We start from the raw sequence: 26,552 nt of genomic DNA on the forward strand, positions 1-26,552 counted from the left end.
TATCACAACCTTTCAACTTCCTTCATAAGAATATTGCATTCTTCCAAAAATTAATGTGAAATTATCACTCAAGTCATGACTTTGATTCAAAATACTAAAAACAGCAACATTTATAGCCAAAAATTGACAAAATTTTAATACCAAAGAGGTTATAACTTACTTTTTCCAGGCTATTTATAACTGCTAACTGTGCAACCTTCTTTAGGGCTTTAAATTTAAATGCTGTTTCTGGGGGGAAAAAATTTTAAAGTTAACTCTACATTAATTAGTTAACACAAATATAATTCAGAGCTACTAGTAAAAACTCCTTTCCTTTCATATACACTTTTGTTCCAGTATACTTGTAAGCAATGTAAAGACATTTAATATAAACCAAACACTCATTGTGTCCACTAAAAACAAAACTCAATAAAAAGTAAATAACCCTTGAACTTCAAAGGTGGATGTGAGTTTTTTTCCTGTTTTGTTTTCAGTAACTTGTTTTTTAAAAAGGTACAAAACACATGGTCATTGTAGAAAATTCAAAAAATATGCAATTGTCTAAGGGATATTTAAAACATCATCTATTTTTCTACCATTCAGAGACATAACTTACTTAACTCCTCAATGTTTAATGATACCAAAATTGGAATTTCAACTATGAACTGAATGGTGGTTCATTATAGTCTAAAAAAATTGCTGAACACTTATCCATACCTTGATAGAATAGCTAAAATGTGATTTAATTGTTGCTTGGTTTTATAACTGTAATAACCTAAAATAAATAATTCTGAACAAGGATAATACAGATAGAACACATAGTCTTATAGTATTACATATAGATACAGCCTTTTTACATCTCTGGTGAACTAGTTATTGAGTTTAAAGCAAATATTAAGAAAACTAAACAACATATTTTGAAAATTACACTGCAGAACCATTGAGGTTTTCAAAATTAATATAACTAAAACTCCTTTACTGTCAGACATTAAAAACATTATTGACAATTCTTTAATCAATATACAAAGTAAAATGAAGTGTGAATTATATAAGGTTTCAAGTTTAAGTTAGCCAGGATCTAATACTACATAAGCTAAAACAGAATTTTTGTGAAATGAATTTAGGTATTTAGTTTATTAATTTATTTAATATATTAATAATGCTCATTGATACTTGATTTATATTAACACTTCCCCACTTACACCAAAAACACTCTCGGTTCTTTCTGATAGTTTATTTCAATCAACATAATCATAAAAAGCAATTCCCAAAGATTTAAAATCACATATTAGGGATTAATATATTCCCATGTAGGACTACTATTGTTACATTTTACAAAGAAGTAAAGCTAGGCACTGAAAGCATAAGGTTTCTGTAATGCTACAAAGTCAGTCAATAACAGCTGAAAACAGAAATGTTAGAAATGAGATTCCTGACTCAATTCCTCCTCTCATCATAAGATCACAATCTGGTTCCTTCATCTTCTGAAGTGAAACTGTTACCCTGCTAAACTACCTGGTTTTAGCACTACAACAGCTAAACAGATAACTCTATAAACTACAGGTATCCTTAAGAAATAAAATTCTAAAAAATTAAATAACAGTACCCTTATATTTTATTAAAATAAAAATTTGTGGTTGAACAAAACTTTCCACTGCCAAGAGTTAAAATACTCATTTTCTTTATTGTTTTCAAAAGTTCAAAAATGGGTGAACCATATATTACTGTTCATTTCAAAGGGACATCTGCATTATAAAATCCACTTTGATGTTATAGCTCAACACAATTAGTACATTCAAAATGCTGGGTTTTCACCCATAGTGATTAATTTTTGATATATCATACATTTAAACTTACCCTTTAGGAGTCGTTTTAATTTTGCACAATCCACATTGATATACTGTAACAATTCTATATCATGAACATCAACATTGTCTTCTGAACAAACGGTCAATTCCTGCAACCTGAAAAGTAAAAACCAAAAATAATTTATCAACTTAAGTGTTAAGACAGTCCAAAATTCTGAATTCAACAGATTCTTCTCACCTCAATAATGAGTTTATAAGAGAAAATATACATATCAAAATAAGGATATATATTTCTTAAGAAAATCTAAAGGAAGATAACTAAATTTAGGGGACATTATGAGAGAAACCATAATAATCTAATAAACTTCACTATGTATATGTATATCAAATTATCATGTTGTACACCTTAAATATGTACAATTTTTATTTTTTTAAAAATCATACTGATAACTGCTGGAGCAGAGTGAGAGATGTATGGGTATCTGAAATACTATACTCTGCTATGTGTATTTTCAAATTTTTTCTATAATAAAAAGTTTTTAATATTCAAATTTCAAATTATAAGTAAAACGAAAATAAATTTTATTAACTTTTATTCACATCAACTAGACTTCAGAAACATGAATGGTAGAGTAGTCTCCCTTATCAGCAGTTTCGCTTTCTGTAGTTTGTTACCAGAGGTCAACTACAGTCCAAATATACTACATGGAAAATTCCAGAAATAAACAATTCATAGGTTTTAAACTGCATGACATTCTGTGTAGCATAATGAAATCTCGTGCTGTCTGCTCTTTAACATCTCTTTGTCCAGCATATCCTCACTGTATATTCTACCTATCCATTAGTCACTTAGTAGCTGTCTCAGTTATCATATCGACTGTACTGGTATTACAGTCCTTGTGTTTAAGTAATCCTTATTTTACTTAATAATGGTCCCAAAGCACTAATGTAGTGATGCTGGCAATCTAGATATACCAACAAGAAGTCATAAAGTGAATCCTTTAAGTGAAAAGGTATGTGCATATAGGAAAAAACAACATATGCAGGTTTGGTACTATCCGTTGTTTCAGGCATCTACTGGGGATCTTGAAACATATCTCCTGAAGATTATATTAGATAAATACTATATTTTATCTACATTTACAAGATACATTTACTTTGTACAGAAAAAAAAGAATAATCTTTTTTTCATTGCACTTCTCTTCATCTGTACATGTTTATGTGATCATCTGATTAATGTCCCTTTCTCACAGAACTTGTTTTTAAGATCACAAATCTTCTAAAACCCCAAATTTCCCTTATATTAAATATGAAGTTATCACAAATGTAGAAAAATTTAATACAACAAAAGTTTAGATTTTTAAAACTGATAACAAAAATTCACTTAAGTGTAAATAAAAGAGGTTAAACTTTTCTTCCATTTTTCGCTAACGACCAGAGGTCAGCTTTTCAAAAGTTGGTATTGCTAATCTACTGAATTGTGCTTTATAATGAGGCATGCTCATTTCAATTAATAGATATCAAAAAATGTAAACAGAATGAAAGCATTAACTTTCATAAATGCAGAGACAGAGAATGAAAAGGCACAAATACGACATGATGTTATAACATTAACTCTAACCATTTTAGTGCAGTTTAGGTAAAACTTAATCATCATACTAAACTTTTAGTTGCTAAAAATGAAATCAATTTCTCCGTCCTTAAATTCTTTCACCTACTTTAGCCTACAGATGTATAGCTAACATTAAAATTATTCTAAGCATCTACATTAAAGGTCTTCGTATCATCAAGGTAAGAAACAGCAGTTCAGACTGTGAATGAGATAGATGGTCCTCAATACTAATTTACATGCTTCCACAGCTGCTGTATAGAGCCTAGAAATATGGAATATGACTCCTTAGGAAATATAACTTAATAAATCAGCAACGCCAACTTTGCAAAAGCTGGTTCTTGTGGTTATGAAAAATAGAAGAAAAGTTTAATTCCTTTTACAGTCAGTTATTTCCATAGGGAAGGGGTATTTTGTGAAGCTTCAACATTGTTTCTGAAGCAGAGAAATCAAATAAAGACTAGTTTGAGCAAAAGAAAGGGGGAAACCTATACTAAAACATCTAGAAAGACCAGGTAAACTGAACAACAACAGAAAGATATTTAAAATGTACAGTAATAAAGTGAAACAAACACCAACCAACCAGCCAGGTCCAGAAACTGAAAACCAGAGATGGTTTTGAAGATATGGTGTGGCCTTGCAACAAAGGAAGAGTGAGGGCTGTTAGGTTTTTTCTCTTCTTTACCTAGGAGTTTGGGGCTAATATCCACATAGAACTGGATACAAAGCCTTGTACCCTAATGATACAGAGTAAAACTGGGCCTTGTACAAAACATGACTAGAAAGAGCTAGGCACTCCCTAGTGTGTGTGTGTGTGAGAGTGACAGAGAGTGAGAGTGCGCGCGTGCAAGAGGGAGCACGTGTGCGAGCACAAGGAATGAAGGAATAAAGGAGGAGGAGGAGTGGGGAGCGGAGAACAGCTACCAGCACAAGAAGTCTGTCTACTCTAAGATTAGGGTAAGGGAAAATGTCACCCAGGGCTATTACCTTATAAGGGTTTAAGGTCCACATTTATACTACCCATACAATCTGGGGCTGAGAAATTGACAAAAAAAATATTTCCAGAGCTGGGCACTTGGCAAAAGTAAATGCAAGAGATTCCCAAAGAAAACACAGACTGCACTAGAGATGAATTTGTAATCGAAGTTTACAAAAGAGTGAAAACAATTCACTGAATAAGAGTTGGTACATATAAATATATAAGATCATTTAACAGTCTTAAAGATAATATAGACTATGCTTTAAATGATTAGAGACATATAAGAAATTTAAAACTATTAATGCTTTTCTTGTTTGGGAAAAAAAGTGCAGCTCACTGCCAGCGTTCATTTAACATCACACATAAGAATGCTACATTTTCTAGGATTTGACATTTTCAGTGAACTACTAAAAACAGAATGCTATAAATAGAATGATGTCATTTGTTTCCAAAGACTATCAATATACTAGAGCAATGCGAAAATAATAATAAAAGCGAGATGTTTCATGGCAAACTCTGAGGGTAAGGTCAGGACTGATAACCGTGGGTTATTTCGGGGTAAACGCTGCAATCGCAAGCCCTGCCAGTGAGTATTCTCGGGGCAAACGGGAAATACCTTTGAAACCATTAAAAAACAAACAAACAAAAAAAACCTGGCAGATTTGTAAAAGAATCCACCAGAACTTTTCAAGTTATTGAGTCTTCTGTTTCTGGTTGTATGTCAAAGCAGATATTCCACAGGGCCCTCCCACTAAAAATACGATTACATCTAATACAGTCGTACAGTAAGTCTATGGAGAAAGCAGCTAATCCTCTACATAAGAGTACTATAAGCCACAGAACATGGCATAAGATCTGTAACCCATATTCCCTTAAAGAAAAGTAAAAGACAAATATCAAAAGCTAATGTTAATCCTAAAAGAGAAACATCGGTAGACAGGTAGAATGGTCCAACGCAGCAAATATTCATGATACTGTCATAAGATATGTTATCTAAATTAAACCATTACAATGGTCTTTTAGGTGAGTGGTCCTCTAACAAGATCAGCTCCTATTTCTGGCACAAGCTAAATGAAACAGCAATGTAGTTAGTTGTCTGAAACACGTATTTCATAGATCCCATTTCTGAGCAGTCGGTCCCCCTGAAAGCTAAAGAAACTGGCTTATTCTAGAGACACAACTTCTATTCTGGAAACAGTGAACTAGATTTAAAAAATACACAAAAGTTGTCTATTTATACATGTGCTAATGCTGCAAAATCCCATAAAATACAGAAAATTTCTAGAGTTTTCAAAGCTAGCACATTTGCTATGTTTTATGAAGTAACTCATGCTTGGATAGACTAAAACACATTTTGATCATTTTCTGCCTCCAATGTAAGATTATTTTAAACAGTAAGTAAGGCTGGTCTAGTAGTCACCTAAACAAAGAGGTTTTGTTTTCTTTGTAGTTTTTTATAATTTTTGCTCCTCTTAGTCCCTAGGTGTTTATTACCTTGCTGCTTCAGTATACTATTCTTCAGAATATGAAATGTTAGCCCTCAAAAGATTTCATGAAGACACTGTATATTGTATAAACATTACCAAACATTATCATTCATATTATACCATTAAATAAAATTTTAATTTTCTTTGCACCAAGAATTCTGATGAGAGACTGAAGAATATTATTGCCTAGCACAGCGGCCTCCAATCTTTTCAACACCAGGACCGGTGCTCCTATAAGAACCTAATGCCTGGTGATCTGAGATAGAACTGAGGCAGAGATGCTAGCGCTAGGGAGCGGCTGCAAATACAGATGAAGCTTTGCTTGCCCGCCACTCACCTCCTACTGTGCAGCCTGGTTCCTAACAGGCCACCGACCAGTACCAGTCTCAGGCCTGGGGGTTGGGGACCGGTGGCCTAGCATCGTGATAATAGAAATGTCATTTTTTTTTTTTTAATTAAAAAGAGTGCAAGATTTTGAAGTTAGCCAATTCCCCCAAAACACTATAGCACAAATTTTCAAATTACAATGCATGTTCTCATTCACACCTGTTGGAAAACAACACAAGAATGAACAAATCTGACTAATGGAAGTCTACTGTTTACACAACACAGACAAGTCAAAAGATGCAGTTATCAATAAGCAAAGAGGATTGTTTTTCTCTATTCTGTATTATTTTGATTCACTGAATCACTAAATGGTTTATGTAATACTTCCTACTGGGTCATAATTATGGACCCATTTGACTTTACTTGCATAAGAAAGGCAAATCACTTACATGAAAGCAAGTTCCAGAGTTACTTGCTACTGTCAGTTATAATTCTATTCCACAGAGCATCATCTATACCAATTTCTCTCTCTATAGTATATCACAACTGATGATCACATAATGATTTTTAATCATGAATAAAAGCTTAGGATATATTTATCACACAATTTTAAAGCACAGTAGTATATATTATAAAAAGGATTTCATCAAAATGTGGCTAAAATAGAAGTACAGGGAAGCAGCAAACCTGGTATAATAAAATTAATAGACTCTGAAGCCAGTCTGACTTAAAAATTTTGGGACTTCCATTTTGGCATGTCACCTTGATAACTTCTTTGAGTACTGGTTTGCTTATATGTGAAATGGGGGAAGTATCACCTACATTTCAGGGATACTATGAGGATAAAACAGCAGAGCACATGCTGTAAATGTTCAACAGGGGAGCTTTTACAGTTCATACAGTCCACTTTTAGGAGTTTTTTGTTTTCTGTTTTGTGTTTTGGTAAACACAGTCCATTTTTTGGAGTTTTTTGTTTTCTGTTTTGTGTTTTGGTAACAGGATCTTGTAATAAGGAACAGAATTGAGATCATGAGAATTCTGACTACTCTTAACAACTATTCTAACTAATTTCATTTCAAGAAATATGTTAAAAAGCCAAATCAAAAATTCACATCTAGTGTTTAAAAAAAAAACACCTGGTCATGGTTGATATTTCTTCCTAAATTTAGATTTAAGTTTATACCAGTACTCATATTTAATTGTGCAAACAATATCACAATATTACATAATAAAAATCTCAAGGAAATCAATGCATAAAATTTCTATAAAAGCCCAGGGCAAACTCATTTCTGTTGACCTTTTATTTTTATGTAGACTAAAGAAAGACTTCTAAAATTTATATTACTTACAACAGTCCGATGTAGATTTACACACTGACCTGGTAGAAATGCGACTAAAGACTGCATTGAAGTTGTTGCAGCTGAGAGAAAATAAAACTCCAGAGGCAGAATTCCGAAGTTCAGCTGCATGTTGGTTTCCTTCCCGACAGGTGTGAAGAAAATGGCAGATTTCTGGCAACAATTGTTTGACCAGCATTGTTTCATCTAATCTCATTGTGTCCTTTGGTTGCTAAAATAGAAATAATCACATAATTCTAAACTTTCTTAAATTTACATGTAAATATTTTCTATTATGAAAATTTTCAAATATACATGAGTTGAAATAATGAATACCCATATATATAATCACCTCGATTCAATAACTGCTAATTTGTGTTTACTATGAATAATTAGACTAACTATATCTATCTATAGTTAGTCTAATAAAGAGGATGGTTCCATCTTTCATCTCTTAATCACAATAAAAGTCTTAGCCGCCCCCATCCATCTTCTTTAGCCGCCCACACCCACTCCTGCCTGTTCGCCTGTTCTCCTGTTTGTCAAATCCCTACATTAGCCCTTCTTCTCCTGGGAATTCCTAGTTTGTTGTGAGTTCTAAATAAACATTACTCATATTTATTGGTGAGTACATTGTATCATCAGTCTCAACATCCAAATAAATTCATGAGTAGGCAATCACACCTGCCTTTGAGCAGATTGACCAAAACAGATAGATACTACTTATTACAAATAATTTTATTTTGGTTGAACCATTTCAAAGTAAGTTACAAACATCATCATATTTCACCCTCACACATACTTCGGCGTCTCTTAAAAATAAGGACATTCTCCAATATAATTTCAATTGATCATCATGCCAAGGAAAAATAAACAATTCCCTTGTGTCAGCTAATACCCAATGTGTATTCAAATTTCCCCAACTGCCCCCAAAATGTCTTTCATAGCTTCAGAAAGGGTTCATAGATTGCAGCATGGTTATGTTCCTCTAGTCTCTTTATTCTAAAACAATCTCCTGAACACGCCTGATCCCATCTGATCTCAGAAGCTAAGCAGGGTTGGGCCTGGTTAGTACTTGGATGGGAGACACCTAGGAAGAACAGGTGCTGTAGGTGTAAAAAAAAAAAAAAAACACTCCTTACTCCATATACATCATTTTTTCTCTAACACTGGCATTTTAAGAAAATGGGCCAGGTGCCTTACAGAATGTTCCATATTGTTGATTTGATTATTTCTTAATGGTGTAACTTAACTTGTCCTTCTAGTTACTGTATTTTCTGTTAGGTGAAACCTAAACCTAGGTCTGATTATATTCAGGTTATATACTTTAGGTAATTCAGCACAGTTCATCACATCAAGAGTACATAATGCCAGGTCTCACTGTAAATGACACCAAGTTTGATAACTTTTGTGTTAACACCGAGATCTCTACTTTGTAAAATAAATCTCTACTTTATAATTAGCAAAACAATCAATGGATAAGCTATCCTGCAGATATACTGTTCCACATCAATATTTTACCTAATGGCTTTAGTAAACATATATGAATGACAATTTTGGTGATTCCAAGTATGACAACAAAGAACGAAATTTTGTATAATTGTGTTCTATGCTCGATTCTGAATTCACAATCTAAGTGCTTTCAGATTCAAATACACTGAAATATATGGACAGCAAATAAACAGATATCACGAAAACCTACCAAATTTGAATTACAATATCTATTTCTCATTTGGCTAGCCAAACACTAGAGATGTTGAAATTAACTCCAATTATAAGCAAATAAAAATTGTAGAAGTATTCGATCTTTTGAATAATGGTCATACATACGGGAAAAAAAATTTGATTCCTAAATCCTATAAAATTTTACTGATAATATGATGTTGATAAGTATTTGTTCACTTTCACTTAGCTATTTCAACTACTTATATGATAAACATGTATTTGCACACTCAGTTTGTCTTAAACTGCCTCAAAATCTTTGATCTAAAATTGTGAAAACACAATTTTCAAGAATGTGAATAGTATTGTTTTTTAAATTACAAACCATGAAAAAAACATACATTTTCAATCATAGAGCAGAGCAAGATAAGATATTTTATGCATTACATAAGTTATACCACACCTACTTTTTAGTTTAAATTAGACTTTCTCCAAAGAGGGGCCAGTAACATCAGTGATCATTTTATAAAATACATTTACCATTACCTCTCAATTACAAATGTTAACAGAGAAAAGCTGTAGAATTAAGAGAGGCAATAAACCATCCTACTCTCATTCAAACTAGCTGACCTACTAGTATTTATATAATCAAAGCAATAAAACCACTACAAAGAACTGATATAGGAGAAGTTTAAAAATTGTCCACCTTCACAATTCCATATCCTATTTAACAGCCCTTTTGTTCTTTTACTCCATTTTACAAATGAATAACAACGTTTCATAAATAATAGAAAGCACCGAGCTAAAACAGAACTAGCTCACTTTCAATTTAAGTTGAAAACTTAAAAACACTATCTCACAATTCTGGAATACAGCCATGGTCAATAAGAATTTAAAACATTATGCTTAGATTTTATGCCTATAGACTTAAATAATTCTCTAAGGATACACAGTTGCGTGAATGTAATTATTTTACAACTCCCTAATCTATCACTTCCCCCCAAAACTTCTGACCATTTCCTCTCTTCTTAACCACACAATCAGTCCTGTGTATCAAAGTCTCTACCATCTAAATGCATTATAGAGAACAACTGTAACATATGTGAAAGAGACAAGCAATTCTAAATAAAAGCAAATGCCAAAGGAACATCAGAGAATAAAAGAAAAACGTTAACTCCAATACATATTGAATAGACAGATCTTTAAAATGGAGGTATGATATTTATATAAACTCCTATTTGTGTTCAAGAAAGAATTAGGGCCACTGAAGTATAGAAACACTTTGCTTTAAACAACAGAAATAGTCTTGAAAACATTCTAATTAAGTCATGGTTGAAATATACTGAGAAGAAACCTGAGAAAGAACTGTTTTGTACTCAACTAATTCTCACGTATCTATTTATAAACAGCAAGTATTCTTAAGGTAGGACCCTATCAGTAATAGAGTTTTAACTTATTAAGCTCTCTTTTTTATATAGATTTGAAGGGTAAAATATTAAAATCAGATTCATATGGGGGAAACGAGATTATTCTTGATTTTTCGCATCATATTCTTTCAAAGCTAAGCAATGACACACAGGCTTAACAATATCTGAAGAAATTAACTATATCAAATAGTGACCTTTTTTCATAAAATTGTTTCTAAAAGACCTGAGACATATGTGGCTCAAGCTTAACACTTTATAAGTAAACCTAATATTTATTTATAAAAAATGAGAAAATAATTTTCTCTCGAAACTTTGTTTATGCCACCCAGTTAGCTCTGTCTAAAAAACAAAAAATCACAAACCTGACTACTTAAGAATAATTTACTTACCCCAGCAAGACATTTTTCCAGTGTATCCAATATAATCAACTGAGAGAGATATAAATTTTTTTCAGCAGCTTCTCCAAATATTCTCTAAAAGCAAAAATATTCAGAACACTAAAAGTTGGTTATTACTCTCCAATATCAATCAGCACATATCTGAAAAGTGTAGGACTCCCTAAGGATCAAGAAAATCAAGTCTTCCATTTTATCTCTCAGATTATGATATATTTAAATTCATTATTTCTGATTTTATCCTAATGCTCAAAGTAAATTATCGAGCAAACAAAACTGCTGGCATTTATAGTCTGCCATTAACCTTGTAATAGTAAATGCTTTAAAAACATATGGGATTTAGATATACATATAGATCTTTACCAAAATCCTGAATGATGCATTTAACCACACTTCGATGTCACAAAATACTCAAGGTCTAAATTCTTACAGCAAAAAATACTAGAACACCAATTACAGTGAATTTTATGCATTCATTGTTCTTAAATTGAATACTACACTATTTACCAACAAGAGACAATGGTTTCCACAATTCAATTTACTCAATAAGCACTAAATAAATGCTAATTTCATAATACTATTTTTGTTTTCAATTTGAAAAGAAGGTTCCAAAAAGTAAAAAATTTTATCTAACTGGGAGCATGGCCACTTGTTGTATGAGTAAAATCCTATCATGGTGCCCCACACACTGTACAACAGAAGAGCTCCACAAAACCTTAAAAGTATTCTGTAAATCACTTTACATATTTATAAAAAGTCCTGCTCTTCTCAGAAAATTTTGATTTATTTTTTCCATAACAAGAAAATTTCTTTGTAAGGCAAATGATTGTTCATACCTCCAGTTTATCAATTTTGTAAGTCTGGGGTATCGTCTAATCACCTTTTTAAAAAGAAAACATCAAAGATGATATGACTATAAAAATGGGACTGATTTTCACAATCTGCAACAAGAAGTCAGTTTCATAGCTCAAGACAAGCAATACAAATTGTGGTTATAAGTACTACACACAAGCAGAACAGTTTAAATTTAGTCAAGAAATATCTAGATCAGTTGATTTGAACTGAGTATAAAGGAGATTTTAGGTAGGAACTGACAGGAATAACCTGAGAGAGACAGGAGAAATATGTTCAATGGTGCAGAGAGAACACTTGGAGTACCGTGAAGTCTAGGGAATGTAAACAGATTTTACAAAATGGGGAAAAAAGAATTATAAGCTTTTGACAGTGGAGTAAAACTTGAGGAAATTCGTATTTGAGGAAAATTGTTTCAACAATGCATGGTCTAACTACTATAGGATGTGTCACGGGCTGCAGGAGGAAGGAAATAAAACAATATTTTCATAAAAGAAATCTCACATTTTAGGACTACAAGGTCATTACTTTATTTATAATCTACTTACGACTAGGTCAATCTAATATGTAAACATTAAAATAAGAAGCTAAGGAAAATATTTTAATAGATTACTATAGTCAATTCATCTAAGACACAAAATCTGTATGAAATCCTAATTTCAGAAAAATAACGAAAAGAAGGAGATAGGGTTACAAATTAGAGAAGTATCTAAGGGAAAGAATCAAAAACTAAAATAAAAATGAAAAGGTTACCTGTGTTTATTACGAAATAAAAAGAATGTTTCTATCCAGAGTTTACAGAAAATGACTTTCTATAAATACTTCAAAATATGCTGCTCCAAATTTTTAAATCAAAAAAATCTAAGCAAATTCCCCCAAAGAACAGTAACCCAAATACTCACCATATTGTTAACATTCTTTAAGATAGTGGTGAGGCCGCTAATAACCAAAGAAAACTTGTATTTGGAAATATTGATAAGACATTCCTTGTTGTGTTCGGTACTGACTTTGGTATGTGTGTTCTGCTGTCCTGTTTTTATTGGAAGCTGGAAAAAACAAAAACAAAAAACATGTTAGCTTACACTTGAAAATAACTAAAAAGAACTCTATTTCTCATGAAAACCATAAAATTTTTGGAAAATTTTATCAACCACAGTTACCTATTAGTATCTCAAGCTCCAATTTTCTATATATAATAGCATTTATGGAAAATCTAATATTCTTCAGAAATTTCAATCATTGCAGCATTCTTTCTGGAAGTCATATATCTCTACTTACAAAACTAAATCCTTACCTAGTACTATATATGAGAAAATGATGAGTCACAGAAATAGATCTATTTTCTTGTAACTAAAAATTATTTCAGAGACTTTCTGCAATAAAATGCACACAATCCTTTCCCCTTATACATTGAACTCAAGCATTAACAGAACAACAGACCAAGAAAATCTATGCCCCAGACCTCTAGTCAATAATGGTAAATAACTGCAGCTTATTCAAAAATGAGAATAAACCATACAACCTGAAATAGAGTAAGAATGACTCAGGTAAGATAACCACCCTCAGGTACACAATTGAAGGAGTAACAGCACAACAGATAAATCTCATGGGGAAAAAAAAATATCCTTTAAGGGGACCACATTTACATTGATCTGAGAATGAGTTAAGTTGCATTGCCAAGAAGTTCATGTCAACTTAAATATTAGATCCTGCTACCGCTAGTCAAGTACATGGGTGAAATTCCTCGGTGAAAAAACAAACCTGATTACAACTTTCTCATTTTTAAAATGGTGCAACTAAAGGTAGAAAGAGACCGCATGGCGTGTCCAAGGTGATTAATTTGATAGTGAAGAAGTAATAAATAAAAGAGGGAAAGCATTTTTAGGGTTTAGAGGAGGGGGCAAAACAGAAGCAACAGAAGCACATAACATTAACTGTAAAGATTACGGAGGGAAAAAAAATCTGGAAGATCAGAAAAAGGAGAGCTTTAGAAAATAGCAGTGGCTGCAATGTAGCTTGTGAATCTCTCCAAATCCTTCTGTGATGGTTAATTTTATGTGTCAGCTTGATTGGAGCACAAGGTACACAGACATTTGCCTAAACATTTTCGGATGTGTCTCTGAGGGTGTTTCTGGATTAAATTAGCATTTGAGTAGATGCACTCAGTAAGGCACTTTGCTCCCCCTCTCCAAAGTAGGAGGGCATCATCCAACCCTTTGAGGGCCTGACTAAAACAAAAAGGCAGAGGAAGGAAGAATCAGACCCTTCCACCTGACTGCACTGAGACATTCATTGCTCTCCTGCCCTCAGCACTCCTGGTTCTCAGGCTCTCAGCCTCAAACTGGAATCTATACTAATGGTTCCCTGGATTCTCAGGCCTTTCGACTCAGATTGAATTAAATTACATCACCAGCTTTCCTGGATCTCCAGCTTGCAGGTGGCAGATTGTGGGACTTCTCGGCCTCCATAACAACATAAACCAATTTCTTTTAATAAATCTCTTCATATATACACACCCACACATATATACATACATCCTATTATTATACAGCAAAAGGGACTCTGCAGATGCAATTAAGGTCTCTAATCAGTTGATTCTGAGTTAATCAAAAGGGAAATTATCCTGAATGAGCCTCTCTTAAGCAGCTGAGCCATAAAAAAGTGGCAAAAATACCTTCTGTTGGCCTTCAAGAAGCAAACTGCCATACTGTGAGGAAGGCCACATGGCAGGAAACAGCAAGCTGCCTCTGGGAGCTGAGGGCCTCAGTCCTAGAACTGTGAGAACTTAAATTCTACCATCAACCAGTGAGCTTGGGAAAGAACCTAAGCCTCAGGTAAGCTCACAACCCCAACGAACACCTTGATTTCAGCCTGGTGAAAGCCTAAGCAGAGAACCCAGCTAACCAATGCCCAGATTCCTGACCCACAAAAACTGTGAGCTAATAATTTTGTGTGTTTTTAAGCCATTATGTTTATGGGAGTTTGTTACAGGCAATAGAAAACTAATACAACTACCAAATCTGTATCTTCAAATGTATTATCTAAACGCCTAATTACTATTTCAACATGGGTATCTTGTAGACACTTCAAACTCAGTGTTTTTAAAATTTAATTTATAATCTTCCTACCATGTTTCCTAGCTTAGTAAATAGTAACATGATTTATCCAGTTTCTCGTCTGAAGTCTAAGAATCATCTTTGACACTTCCTTTATTCTCTTCCTTTCATTCTCCCTTTAGTCAGTCAGACTGATAAAAATGAGATCTGGGTATGAACAGTTCTGCTCTACCATTCTTTACCTGGAAACAGGCTTGTTACAGAGTGCAAGAATTTTCCTCTACGTCAACATACCAAGAGTTGATGAAGGCCCTAGTGCTGCAGAAGGAAGCGGCAAACAAGACAGTGCCTGAGACTGGATGGATAAATAAAAAGAATGGGAAGACCCAGGCAAAGATCTGAAGAAGAACATTCAAGGGAGAAGTGACATAAAATGGATCTGATGTTGGAATGACTGTGGCATACTCAAAGCTTTGCAAAGAAGCCATTGTGGCAAAACTAAAGGGAACAAAAGGAAATGTAGGGGATGAGGTCGGGGGAGAAGCAGGGCTGGGTCAGATCATCGAATGCCTTACTGGTCATTTTAAGAACTCCAAATTTATTTTGAGTTTGATGATATGGTAGATTATATTTTCCAAATATGGTCACAGTTTCGCACATCCCGCATGCTCTCCTGCAATAAGACCAGTTCTAGGCAAAGGCCTTAATTGGTTTGACAGTGTTTCTTTCCCTCCTGGAAGCCAGTTGCCATGTAAAATGTGTAATTACTCTGAGACCACAATGCTGTGAGAAGCCCAGTCCACTTGGAGGGATTCTGAAGAATAATATGCCATGTAGAGAGAGCAACAAGAGGCACTGAGGTGCCAGACATGTGACTTAAGAAGTCATATTGGACGGGCTTCTCTAGCCCCGCTGTCCCAGCCAACTCCACATGAAAAAGAGATAACTACCCAGCTGAACTTGTCATGAATTTCTGACTTGTAAAATTGTGAGCAAAACAGGTTGTTTGAAGCTGTAGCACTTTGGGGAGTTTCTTATGCAGCAACAGATAACGAAAAGTGGGGAAGAAAATATTGAAGGGATGCAAACAAGGAAGTAACATTATCTGATTTATTTTATAAAAAGAGCCTTCTTGCTGCTGTATATTAGAAGATAGTCTAGGAAAGAGACAATGGTAACTTAAATTAGGTTAATAAGAGTAGAGAATAGTGAGAAGATGTTATAATAGATTTGGAAGATTGGGGAGGGGGGCTTATTTAACATAGCAAGTCTGATTCTGAAATTCAATGAAAGAATTAAATTTGTGAGAATAGCCAAGAAATTTTTGAAAAACAAGAACAAGAAAAGACCTGCATTATCAGGTACTGAAACATTCTTATAACAGAACTAGGACATTATAAGCATACACTTACTAAAGTCACAAAATATTATTATGTACATAAAAATTTTATATGATAAAGGTAATATTTCAAATCAGTGATAAAGGAATGGATTTGTCAATAAAACATTACCAGATCAACTGGTTATTCATCAGAAAAAACATAACAATCAATTTTTAAAAATGTGTGTGCGTGAGACGGAGACAGAGACTAAGAACCTACTGTGAAAAAAACAAAGTCATACAACTATTAGGAAAAATACTAAAGAAAATTTTCATAATATTGAGGTAAGGCAGACTTTCTAAGCAGGACAAAAATCCAGAAGCCATAAAAAAAAAAGGTATATTTGCCTACACAAGTACTAAAATTCTATAAAAAGAAAAAAAAAAGACTACACCGTTGACAAAGAAAAATAAGAAACAGACAGGAAGTAAAAGAATATGCAACAACTAGCAGCAAAAGGTTTAAATAACTAATATGTAAGATTGTTATTATATATTAAGCAGACTATTCAATGGAAAAACTACTAAAGAAATATGAAGTAATTCACAGAAGATTAGTGGCCAATAAATAAATATATGCTCATTTCACTAATAATTTTTAAAGTGCAAAATAAAATTAGACCATTTTTGTGACTCTCCACCCTTTTCCAAAATAAAGTATTAATAGAACACATAATCAGAAAGTGACTATGCCTGGAATGGATATTTACAAAAATAAGATAAAATAAAAAATGAAGCTTGAAATGTTTTCTTCTTTATGAGTTCCTCTTATTTTCAACTGGCATGTATTACTTTCCCAATTGGGTAAGAAAGTAAATTAAACTCTTGTTTAAATATTCTGTGCTACTATACATAAACCTTTGGTTATTATGGCAGAAATGTAAAAGATCTAAACTACATGAATAAAAATAATCACTTTTTAATTATGATCTGTATTAAACTGTTAAGCTACTTAAGATACAAGATTTCAACAAATAGGAGGATTTAGCAAGAGAAGGCATAACATTAAGCAAAGCACTGTGAACAATGGATAATTTGTTTCTAGTTGCACTCAGAAAATTCTTCAAAAGGTCACAGGCTAAAATCTTTGTTTCTGTGTACATTTTAACCTGTTTCTAAAAGGCCCCTCAGACCATGATGGGGGTGGAGATGACAATAAAATTCACTTAATAAAAATTTTCATTTAAAAGAGAAAAAAAGCAAAGAAAAAAATTATATTGTAGAGAATAAGGCACCTAGAAAAAAATTATACTAGGAAAAAAAAAGACACATCAGCTAAAACAGAAATCAGGAAAAGGAAGCAAATTTTTATATTGGATATATCAACACATTTCCCAAAGTGAACTCTGCACCATTGATATGTAATAAGACTTTATATGGCACCTGGTGGATTTAAAAAATTTTAAGTTTTACATTCATTTTAATATGCGATTTAAAAAATACAATTAGCACATCAAACCTATGATTACAAAGATATTCCTTTGAAAAGGCTAAGTGAAGAAGGTAAGCCAACTTTAAGTTGTTAAAAGTAGATGATACAGGATATGGCTAAATTTATAGCACAGGAATGACTAAAGTTAGGGAAACTGTGATAGCATTCTGAAATTTAATACTGAGCTCATAAAAAAGATATTAAATAATTGGTTCTTTAAAAATTCACTCTAAAAAATTTTGGAACAAGGAAATTAGCATGGAGCAAAATTAGTTTTGCCAAGAAGTAAATTCCGACATCATCCTTCCCCAAACACATCTTGCTTTAGTTTCTTCCCTTCCTGTTATTCTGAACTTGCAGACTACTCAAGTCTTTCTATACACAGAAACCCCTGATTCACAAATAAAGGACCTATTTATACCAGTAGTCCCAATCAATAATGAACTCCAAAAGCAGATCCCCAGATTGCCAGATTCTCCAGATATCTACTACCAAGGCAGAGGAAGATCTGTTTCTGTCAAACATAAACTTGGATCACATTGTTCCCCTCACAAAAATACTGGTTCTTCCTTTCCCCTCCTCTCCCTTCCTTTCAGTATAATAATTTAATACAAAAGCCATTAAGACAGGCAGAGCGAGGCAGACAAATCTGTGGGTCTGGGGCAGAGAAGGGACAGAGGAGTTGGAGCGGGATGAGTAAAGGCATTCATGTGGAGGGAATAGAGTATGAGGAGGGTGAAGAGGGTGCCTATATGTGGAAGGCAGCCCAGCAAAGGATGTCAGAGCATGAATGGGTAAGGAGAGACTCCCATAGAGGGGAGACAGGCACAGGACATTAGAACCCAGGCAGGGTGAGAAAGGTTACAGGGGAGAATAGGCCACATAGGGTGTCAGATCTCAAATGAGATAAGGGAAGGTGTCCATCAGGAGGACAGCTCACAGTTGAGTGTCAAAGCCTGACTGGGACAAAGAGACAAGAAAGTGGGGCCCAAAGAGGGGTGTTGGACTGTGTTGGGCTTCTGCATGGTGGGAAGGGGGATGTTCTAGCAGAGTCTGAGCAGGGTAAGGAGGATGTTTGCATAAAGTAGGGTAAATGAGCCTGAGCAAGGTAAGGAAGGCATCCACAAGGGCTGGGAGATAACAAGGAGTGATGGAACCCAAGCATAGTAAGGAAGGCATCTGTGCTTGGAAGTAAGTAGGTGGTGATGAGGGAATGACAGTGATGTGACTGGTTACATAAAAGGAGACTGATCGAATAAGTAAATATATTTAGAATAACAAGAGCCAGGTTTTTCACTGTCACAGAAAGAAGTTACAAATCAAGAAGGGGAGAAAATTACAAAGATCCTTCCAATATTGAACTAAAATTAGAGATGGTATAAACATACAGCTTTCAATATGTAGAGATATAAAATTAAATACTGATGTAAATATGTACACACAAAGATGGATATGAATACATATATTCCCTAGTTCTGTCCACTGAGAGGACTTAGAAACAATGACAACTCAGTAGTAATGAGTGCACCTAGCCCTCAGATCTTGGTTTTAAAATACCATTCTCCATGAAAAGGAACCAGGGCTCCTTAGAAAAATAGCTAATTCTAGCCCTGACACAAGGAAAGTTCTGAGCATCCTGGAACATTTTGTTGTGCCAGAAAGAAAGGAAATGCTCAGAATGATGGAGACATGTCAAAAAGACATAGAAGTCAGACTGAGGGGCTCTTGCTGGCCAAATCTGAAATAATTTGAACATGAAAACAAATAATGATGAAACAGATTATCACCCACATAACAGAAATACTAAACTAAACTGAAAGCTTGATGAGCAATGAGATACTCAGTCTCTATGCACCATCATACAATGTGTGTGTTTATAAGGGAACAAGAGTAACTTTACAATGGAGAAACTTGGCTCGCGCCATCTTAATCAAGTGGTCAGTTAGCATCATCAGTAATGAGACAATCTAAACTGTGTCACCTGATAGAATAAAATGAGAACTCAGCATTGTATCAGATATTCCTATCAAAAATGCATGACATACATCTAATAATGAGGAAATGTTAAATCTAAACTGAGGGATAGTCTACAAAATAACCAGATGATATAATGCCAAAGTTATTACAGTCAAGGAAATACTGCTCTGGAATGAAAGAGACAAAAAAGAGACATGAAAACTAAATGTAACATGTGATTCTGGACTTGATCCGTTTGATATAAAGGACATTATTGGGACAACTGGTAAAACCTGAATGAGGCCTAAGGATTATCAGATGGTAGTAATAGATCGATGTTAATTTCCTGATTATCGCAAGTATATTATGAGTAATGTAGTAGCATGTTTTAATTTGTAGGAGAAACAGTATTCAGGGGTGATAAGAGCGTCATAGCAACTATACACTCAAATGGTTCAGGAATATATACTTTGTGCTTGTAACTTTTCTGTAAGTTTATGATTCCTTCAAGATAAAAAAAAGATTAAAATGTTATAATTCAGTTCTAATTCAATATAAGTTAAATGGGTTTGAGAGGGATGGTGGTAGGAAGAGAACCTAATACTATTTACATTTCTATAGACAAAAAGTGGCTGAGTTCCAAATAAACTTTTAAGTGAAGTGTCAGCCTATAACCCATTCACAGGCTGAGGGTACTGCCCTTAGGAATAATTCAGCTTTCCAAAATCTGACACCCAAACTCAGGAAGAAAAAGTATATCCAACAGCTATAAAATAATTTTGTCCTTAAACTCAAACAAAAATCTCCTGGTTCTTAATTTAATTCATAGAGAAGGTGCATGTTTCTAGTTATGAGTACTAAAATCTAGCAACCATTTATTTTTGAATACAAAATATAACTAATGACAATCACATTAGTTATAATAAAATCAAATATGCCTACAAATTACATTTTTATTTCCTTTATTCGTTTTTCCTTAAAAGCTTAAAACCACTGATGGTATCGCAATAAACAGCAATATTAAAAGAAACTGAAATTTATAATCTAACAGGATCTACAATCTATAAATATCTAGCCCAGTTTTCTGCAGTATCCCCAAGTTTAAGTTGAAAGCACTATTTCATGAAAACCCTGAGCTATTATTTTCTGAATAAATCTGAGAAATAAAGAAAGAAAAAGGAAGGGAAAATGGAGAAAGCAAAAAGAACAGAGTAGCAAAAGTGCCAAACAAGCTCAGAAATGTAGAAAATCTCAATCTACAACAAAAACAAAAACAAAAACAAAAACATGCAAATATTATTCAAGCAGTAATTTAATTAATCTATACTTCCAAATATATCTGACACACTTGGCTGGAAGAAGTAGATCCCACTAATGTAGTATGGGGGGACCAGTCTCCAAGGTGGCTCCCAATGAATCAAACCTCCTAATATTCACACCACCCGTACTGTAACAGGGTCGGTCACTCTAACTACTAGACTATGGCAGAAGCGATGAGACATCTCTTCTGAGATTAGGTTATCTGAGGCGGAAGCTTCCATCTTGGACTGCCTGGTTTTCTCTCTTTTTCTCTCTCAAGCCAAGAGCCATATCATAAGGACACTCAAGTGACCTATGGAGAGGTCTACATGGCAAGGAACTAAAGCCTCCTGCCCACAATCAGGCATGTGAACTCAGAAGCACATCCTCCACTACCAGTCAAGCCTTCATATGTCTGCAACCCCAGCCAATAGCTTGACTGCAACTTTAAGAGAGACCCTGAACCAGAGGCACCCAGCTGAACCACTCTCACATTCCTGACCTGCGGAAACTGTGAGATAATAAATGTCTGTCGTTTAAGTGACTAAGTTTTGAGGCAATTTGTTTTGCAGCAATAGAGGACTAGTACATTTTGAGTCTAAGTGCTGGAAGACTATTTGGCACTAATTACAGACCCCCAAAAGAAGAAAAATAAGACTCTGTCCCAACAGATCCTTGCTGGCTCAGAAAGGGTATACTAAAAGGATAAAATTTAAATACTATCAGGTCATTTATAATTCCAGTGAAGGAACACCACCAACTGCATGCCTTAGTATGGAAAAAGAAGGGTGGGGTAGATTATTTCTTGTATCTGAAATCAGATCCTTCCTAGCCTCTAGGTTACCCAGAATTTCTAGTGAGAACTTTCTATGTGTCAGGCACTATGCTGGGTGCTACAGATATAACTGTGAAGAAGCATGATCTCTGCAGTACTTTTCATATACCAAAATTTCTATACCACCAGGGATTTTTTTAGTGGTGATTCTATGGATACGTTTTATTGTAATGTTGACACAAAACTTTTCTTTCTAAATTAAATGCTGGAAGCCTTCTATTTGATCATGCAATACAATAATATTCCTGTAAATAATATAATTACTGGTTAACACACTGAGCTCAAGTACCAGGCGATAACCACATCCTACACCTCATTTAATCTCATAATTATTATAGCATTATTCCAACTAATCTCTTAGTCTCATTCTCTGCCACTCTCCTCTCATTCTCTCACTATGTCATTCCTGAAATCCACAGCAGGTCTCCCATACATGCTCTGTGAGCCTCCTTGACTTATCCTATATGGTTTTTGAAACAACAAACGTTATTGGCTGAAACCACCATCTTCCAGTAATTCGCCAAAATGACCAACACAAAGGGTAGGAGGAGAGGCACTCACTACATTTCTAGGCCTTTTAGAAAACGTGGAATTGTTCCTTTGGCCACATACATGCAAATCCACAAGAAAGGTGATACTGTAGACATCAAGGGAATGGGCACTGTTTGAAAAGGAATGCCCCATAAATGTGACCATGGCAAAACTGGAAGAGTCTACAATGTTCCCCAGCACGTGGTTGGCATTGTTGTAAACAAACAAAATAAGGGCAAGATTCTTGCCAAAAGAATTAATGTACATGTTGAGCATATTAAGCACTCAAAGAGCCGAGATAGCTTCCTGAAACGTGTGAAGGAAAATGATCAAAAAAAAAAGGAAACCAAAGAGAAAGGTTCAAATGAAGCACCAGCCTGCTCCACCCAGAGAAGACATGTTGTGAGAACAAATGACAAGGAACCTGAGCTGCTGGAGCCCATTTCCTATGAATTCATGGCATGACGGTTTTTAAAAAATCAAATAAAAGACCTCTAAGTAAGTGTTCCTTCACCCAAAGAAATATTTAAAGAAAACCAATCATCCAAAACAAACAAACTGTAGTTAAATAACCAGATGATAAGTTGTTTAATATCCTCCTCTCATGCAAGAATGCAAGTTCTACAGAAGTAGGGAAGGCATCTTTCTTGTAACCAGTTTTATCCCCTGGAGTTAAAAGTTTTAAAAGGCAATTAATAAATGCTTGCTGAATAAACAAATGAACTATAGTCATGCATCACTTAATGACAGGGATAAGTTCTGAGAAATGCATCATTAGGTGATTTCGTCATTGCACGGATATCACAGAGTGCCCTTATACAAACCTAGATGGTACAGCCTACTACACCTAAGATGCATGATATAGGCTATTGCTTCTAGGCTACAAACCTGTAAAGCATGATACTGTACTGAATACTGTAGGCAATTATAACACAATGGCACGTGTGTATCTAAACATACCTAAACACAGAAAAGGTACAGGAAAAATACAGTATAAAATATAAAAAATGGTATACCTATATAGGGCACTTACCATGAATACAGCCTATAGAACTGGAAGTTGCTCTGGGTGAGTCACTGAGTGAGTGGTGAGTGAATGTGAAGGACTAGGATATTACTGTACCCTACTGTAGACTTTATAACCACTGTCTCACAAGCCTTTCCCCTGCTTCCTACTGATAGGATCAGAAATAGAAGATCAAAGCTATCAGTGCTGCCCGATGAACAGGGATGTGGACTAGACTGACTAGAAATACTGAGGATAAACTGGCTGGGTAAGGCATACATAAGCACAATAGTGACTGTCAGGAGGGAATGCAAGGTGGCCTGAAGATCAGTTGGAATAAGAAATCAAAATGGAGAGATAAAGGAACACTGGGAATTGTCATGGTAATACGGTTTTGGCTGTTACATGTTGGAGCAGTGGTCAGATTAAGGAACTTTGTGGTATTCATTTAAAAAAAGAGGGTGTTTAACAAGGAAAGAGTATAGAACTGAGGACTCAACATTTTTTTTTAACTATTATGAATACTGTCACATTTCCTGCAATTTTAATGCAACTATTTCCCCCATCCCTTCATCCCCTCCCTTTTGGTAACCATCAGTTTGTTCTCTGTCTCTATGGGTCTGTTAGGGCTCAATATTTAGCCTTTGGAGATTTGCTTTTGGTTCCACTGACCTTATCTGGCACAAAGGGCTCTCTCTGGCATTGAACTGATAGAAGAAAAAGAACTTCTCTATGCTTTACATCATTACAACCAGAAAATAATTCCGAAGTACAGGGACAAGCTGACTCCATACCATCACAGAAAGCTTTTACTAAAGTAGCAGTGGCACTTAATACTCGTTAAGGTAGCTTCTATGGACCTGTGTCCTTGTACACGATCTCAGGTCCTCAACAAAGAATTTCCAGCAATGCACTCTGAAGACCAACAAGCTAGATCTGGAACTGGGGGAGGGGGGAAAGTACCATCTAAGTATGCAGTGCTGAGGGGACAGGCTCCTCTGTGTTGAAACAGGTCAGTGGTTGACTGATTGGGATGTATCTTGTGCACTCAAAAATGAGGTGCAATGAGTGAGAGGGAATCTTTTGCCGAGCCCCACAGATATTGCTCCTGTCAGAGAAAAAAAAATTCCTCCTGAACCACATATTCTTCCATTTCTTACATGACATTCACCCCATTATAATCTTATAGGACTACTGTTGTATATGTGGTCCATTGTTGACCAAAACATCATTATGTAGTACATGACTGGAGTGTGTTACACTGACTCTCTTCTCCTTTAACAACGGCCTCTTTATTATCTCATGCAGTGTGCCTCAAACTGTGGTCCAAGAATTACAGGTGGTCTCTGTAACTCTGTGAAATATAGACTAGTAAAATATAGTCTACCATCTAGTCTATAGAAAGATTAGTGATTTCAGAAGGAAGAAAACAATCAATTATTTCCTTCATTTATATTTTACAAACTTGAACCATAAAATAATATTTCCATAGTAATCCTGTTAATTCTTAATTGAGTGAAAATCTCCGTATTATAAACCACCAGCCTCTTCCCTCCAATCTAGTTCTCAGAATCCTAGAACCAGACATGTATCTTCCCAGGTAAGCAACCAGGCAGTATTTTCCTGGAGAAACTGAATGGCCAAAGAAGAGACCTACATTTGAAGGGCTTTCAACAATAAAGCTACCTCTTCACCAACTCACCTACAGAAAAGCCCATGCACATAACTTTCCAATTCTCTCACATTTTTATTTATATTATTCACATAATGTAAACATTTACATTAAGAGTAAATATTTAAAGTGAGAAAAGACAGCCTAAAATCACCAGGCATAAGGCAGGCCTATCAAAATGAAAGAAAGGGAACCAAGTAAACACACACACACACTAATTCTGAGAAAAAAGGACAATGCAGGAATGAGAATAAAACTTCACACACAAAAAAAAATAATTACTGATATCCTAAAAAACATTAGGAAAGATTTTAAAGAATGCTATTTTAAAAATAAAGGAGGAGGGGAGAAAGAGAGCAATTGAGAATAAAGAATAGTAAAGAACATTTGGAAGTTAAAGATGACAAGTGTGTCACGAGTCCCCAAGATCATTCCCAGGTCCTGTGGTTTGCTAGAAAGACTCACAGGACATGACATATAGTCACATTCACAGCTATGATTTATTACAGCAAAAGGATATAAAGTAAAATCAGCAAAAGGAAAAGGTACAAGGTTCAAAGTAAATAAGATACAAGTTTCCAAGAGTCTTCCCCTATGCTACATTCCTCTAGCAATGAGGTATTAACAACACATGCGAAATATTGTCTACCGGGTAAGTTCACTAGAGACTCAGTGCACAGGGTTTTTATTGTGGGCACCTTCTGCCTAGCACATACCAAAGTTCCAGACACATAGATGAAAATCAGGTGTTCAGGGTAAATCACACTCACACAGTATAAGCACAGGGAGCCATTCTGATGGAGGCATGCTAAGAACCCTTCCAAAATCTAAGTTCCCAGACACCAGCCAAGGACCATCCTTGCAAGCAGAACTTTTTAAGGACAATAGTTTCAGACTTGCCATGTTAACTCTGCACAGGCAGATAAAATAAAACATTAAAGATCCTCTCCAGGAAAAATAACAAAAGAAAACACTATGAGAGAAAAAAGTTTAAAAAATTACATGATCAGTGCAATAAAACAAAGTAAAAAAATTTATATGATCAATCAATTCCTACATGAAGAAGAAAAAGACAAATTAACAAGGAAGGAAGAAATTACCAAAGAATATAAGAAATTTCCCAGACCTGATGAACATGAGTCTCCAAACTGAAAAAGATCCATTACGCATCTAAGTATGTTATTGCTAAACTGCAGAATAGCAGGGGCAAAGAAAAAAATAATCCCAAGGAATTCTAAAAAAGAAAAAATAAGAAACAGTTTGCTTACAACATTATAAGAAGCAGAATGGTATTAGATTTAGCAGTAATGTCAGTGATAAACTGGAAGACAGTGGAGAAATGCTTTCAAAATTCTGAGAAAAAGTTATCTTCATTATGGAACTGAACATCCATACAAATGATCGAATAATAAAGGTAGAATAAATATATTCTCAAACATGTAAGGTCTCAAATTTTCTCTCTTCTGCACCTTTTTATCCAGCAAACTCTGGAAGATGTGCTCCAAACTAATAAGATCTACAA

The 26,552-nt window shown here is 34.6% G+C and overlaps 1 protein-coding gene and 1 pseudogene across 3 annotated transcripts in view; one reads left to right on the forward strand and one right to left on the reverse strand.

The window, feature by feature from the left end:
• Positions 1-26,552, reverse strand: part of NF1 (neurofibromin 1) — a 210,654-nt gene that overhangs the window by 157,682 nt on the left and 26,420 nt on the right. For all 3 annotated transcript variants that reach the window (XM_015599200.2, XM_006924984.3, XM_025041713.1), the window contains exons 2-6: positions 12,765-12,908; positions 11,005-11,088; positions 7,568-7,758; positions 1,837-1,943; positions 161-228 (exon numbers count right to left, since the gene is read on the reverse strand). In XM_015599200.2, the coding sequence (XP_015454686.1) occupies positions 161-228; positions 1,837-1,943; positions 7,568-7,758; positions 11,005-11,088; positions 12,765-12,908 (594 nt within the window). The remainder of the gene's footprint in view (positions 1-160; positions 229-1,836; positions 1,944-7,567; positions 7,759-11,004; positions 11,089-12,764; positions 12,909-26,552) is intronic.
• On the forward strand, positions 22,330-22,817 carry LOC102888708 (annotated as a pseudogene).

This window comes from Pteropus alecto, unplaced genomic scaffold (genome assembly GCF_000325575.1).
Source record: "Pteropus alecto unplaced genomic scaffold, ASM32557v1 scaffold98, whole genome shotgun sequence".
Classification (NCBI taxonomy): Eukaryota; Metazoa; Chordata; class Mammalia; order Chiroptera; family Pteropodidae; genus Pteropus; species Pteropus alecto.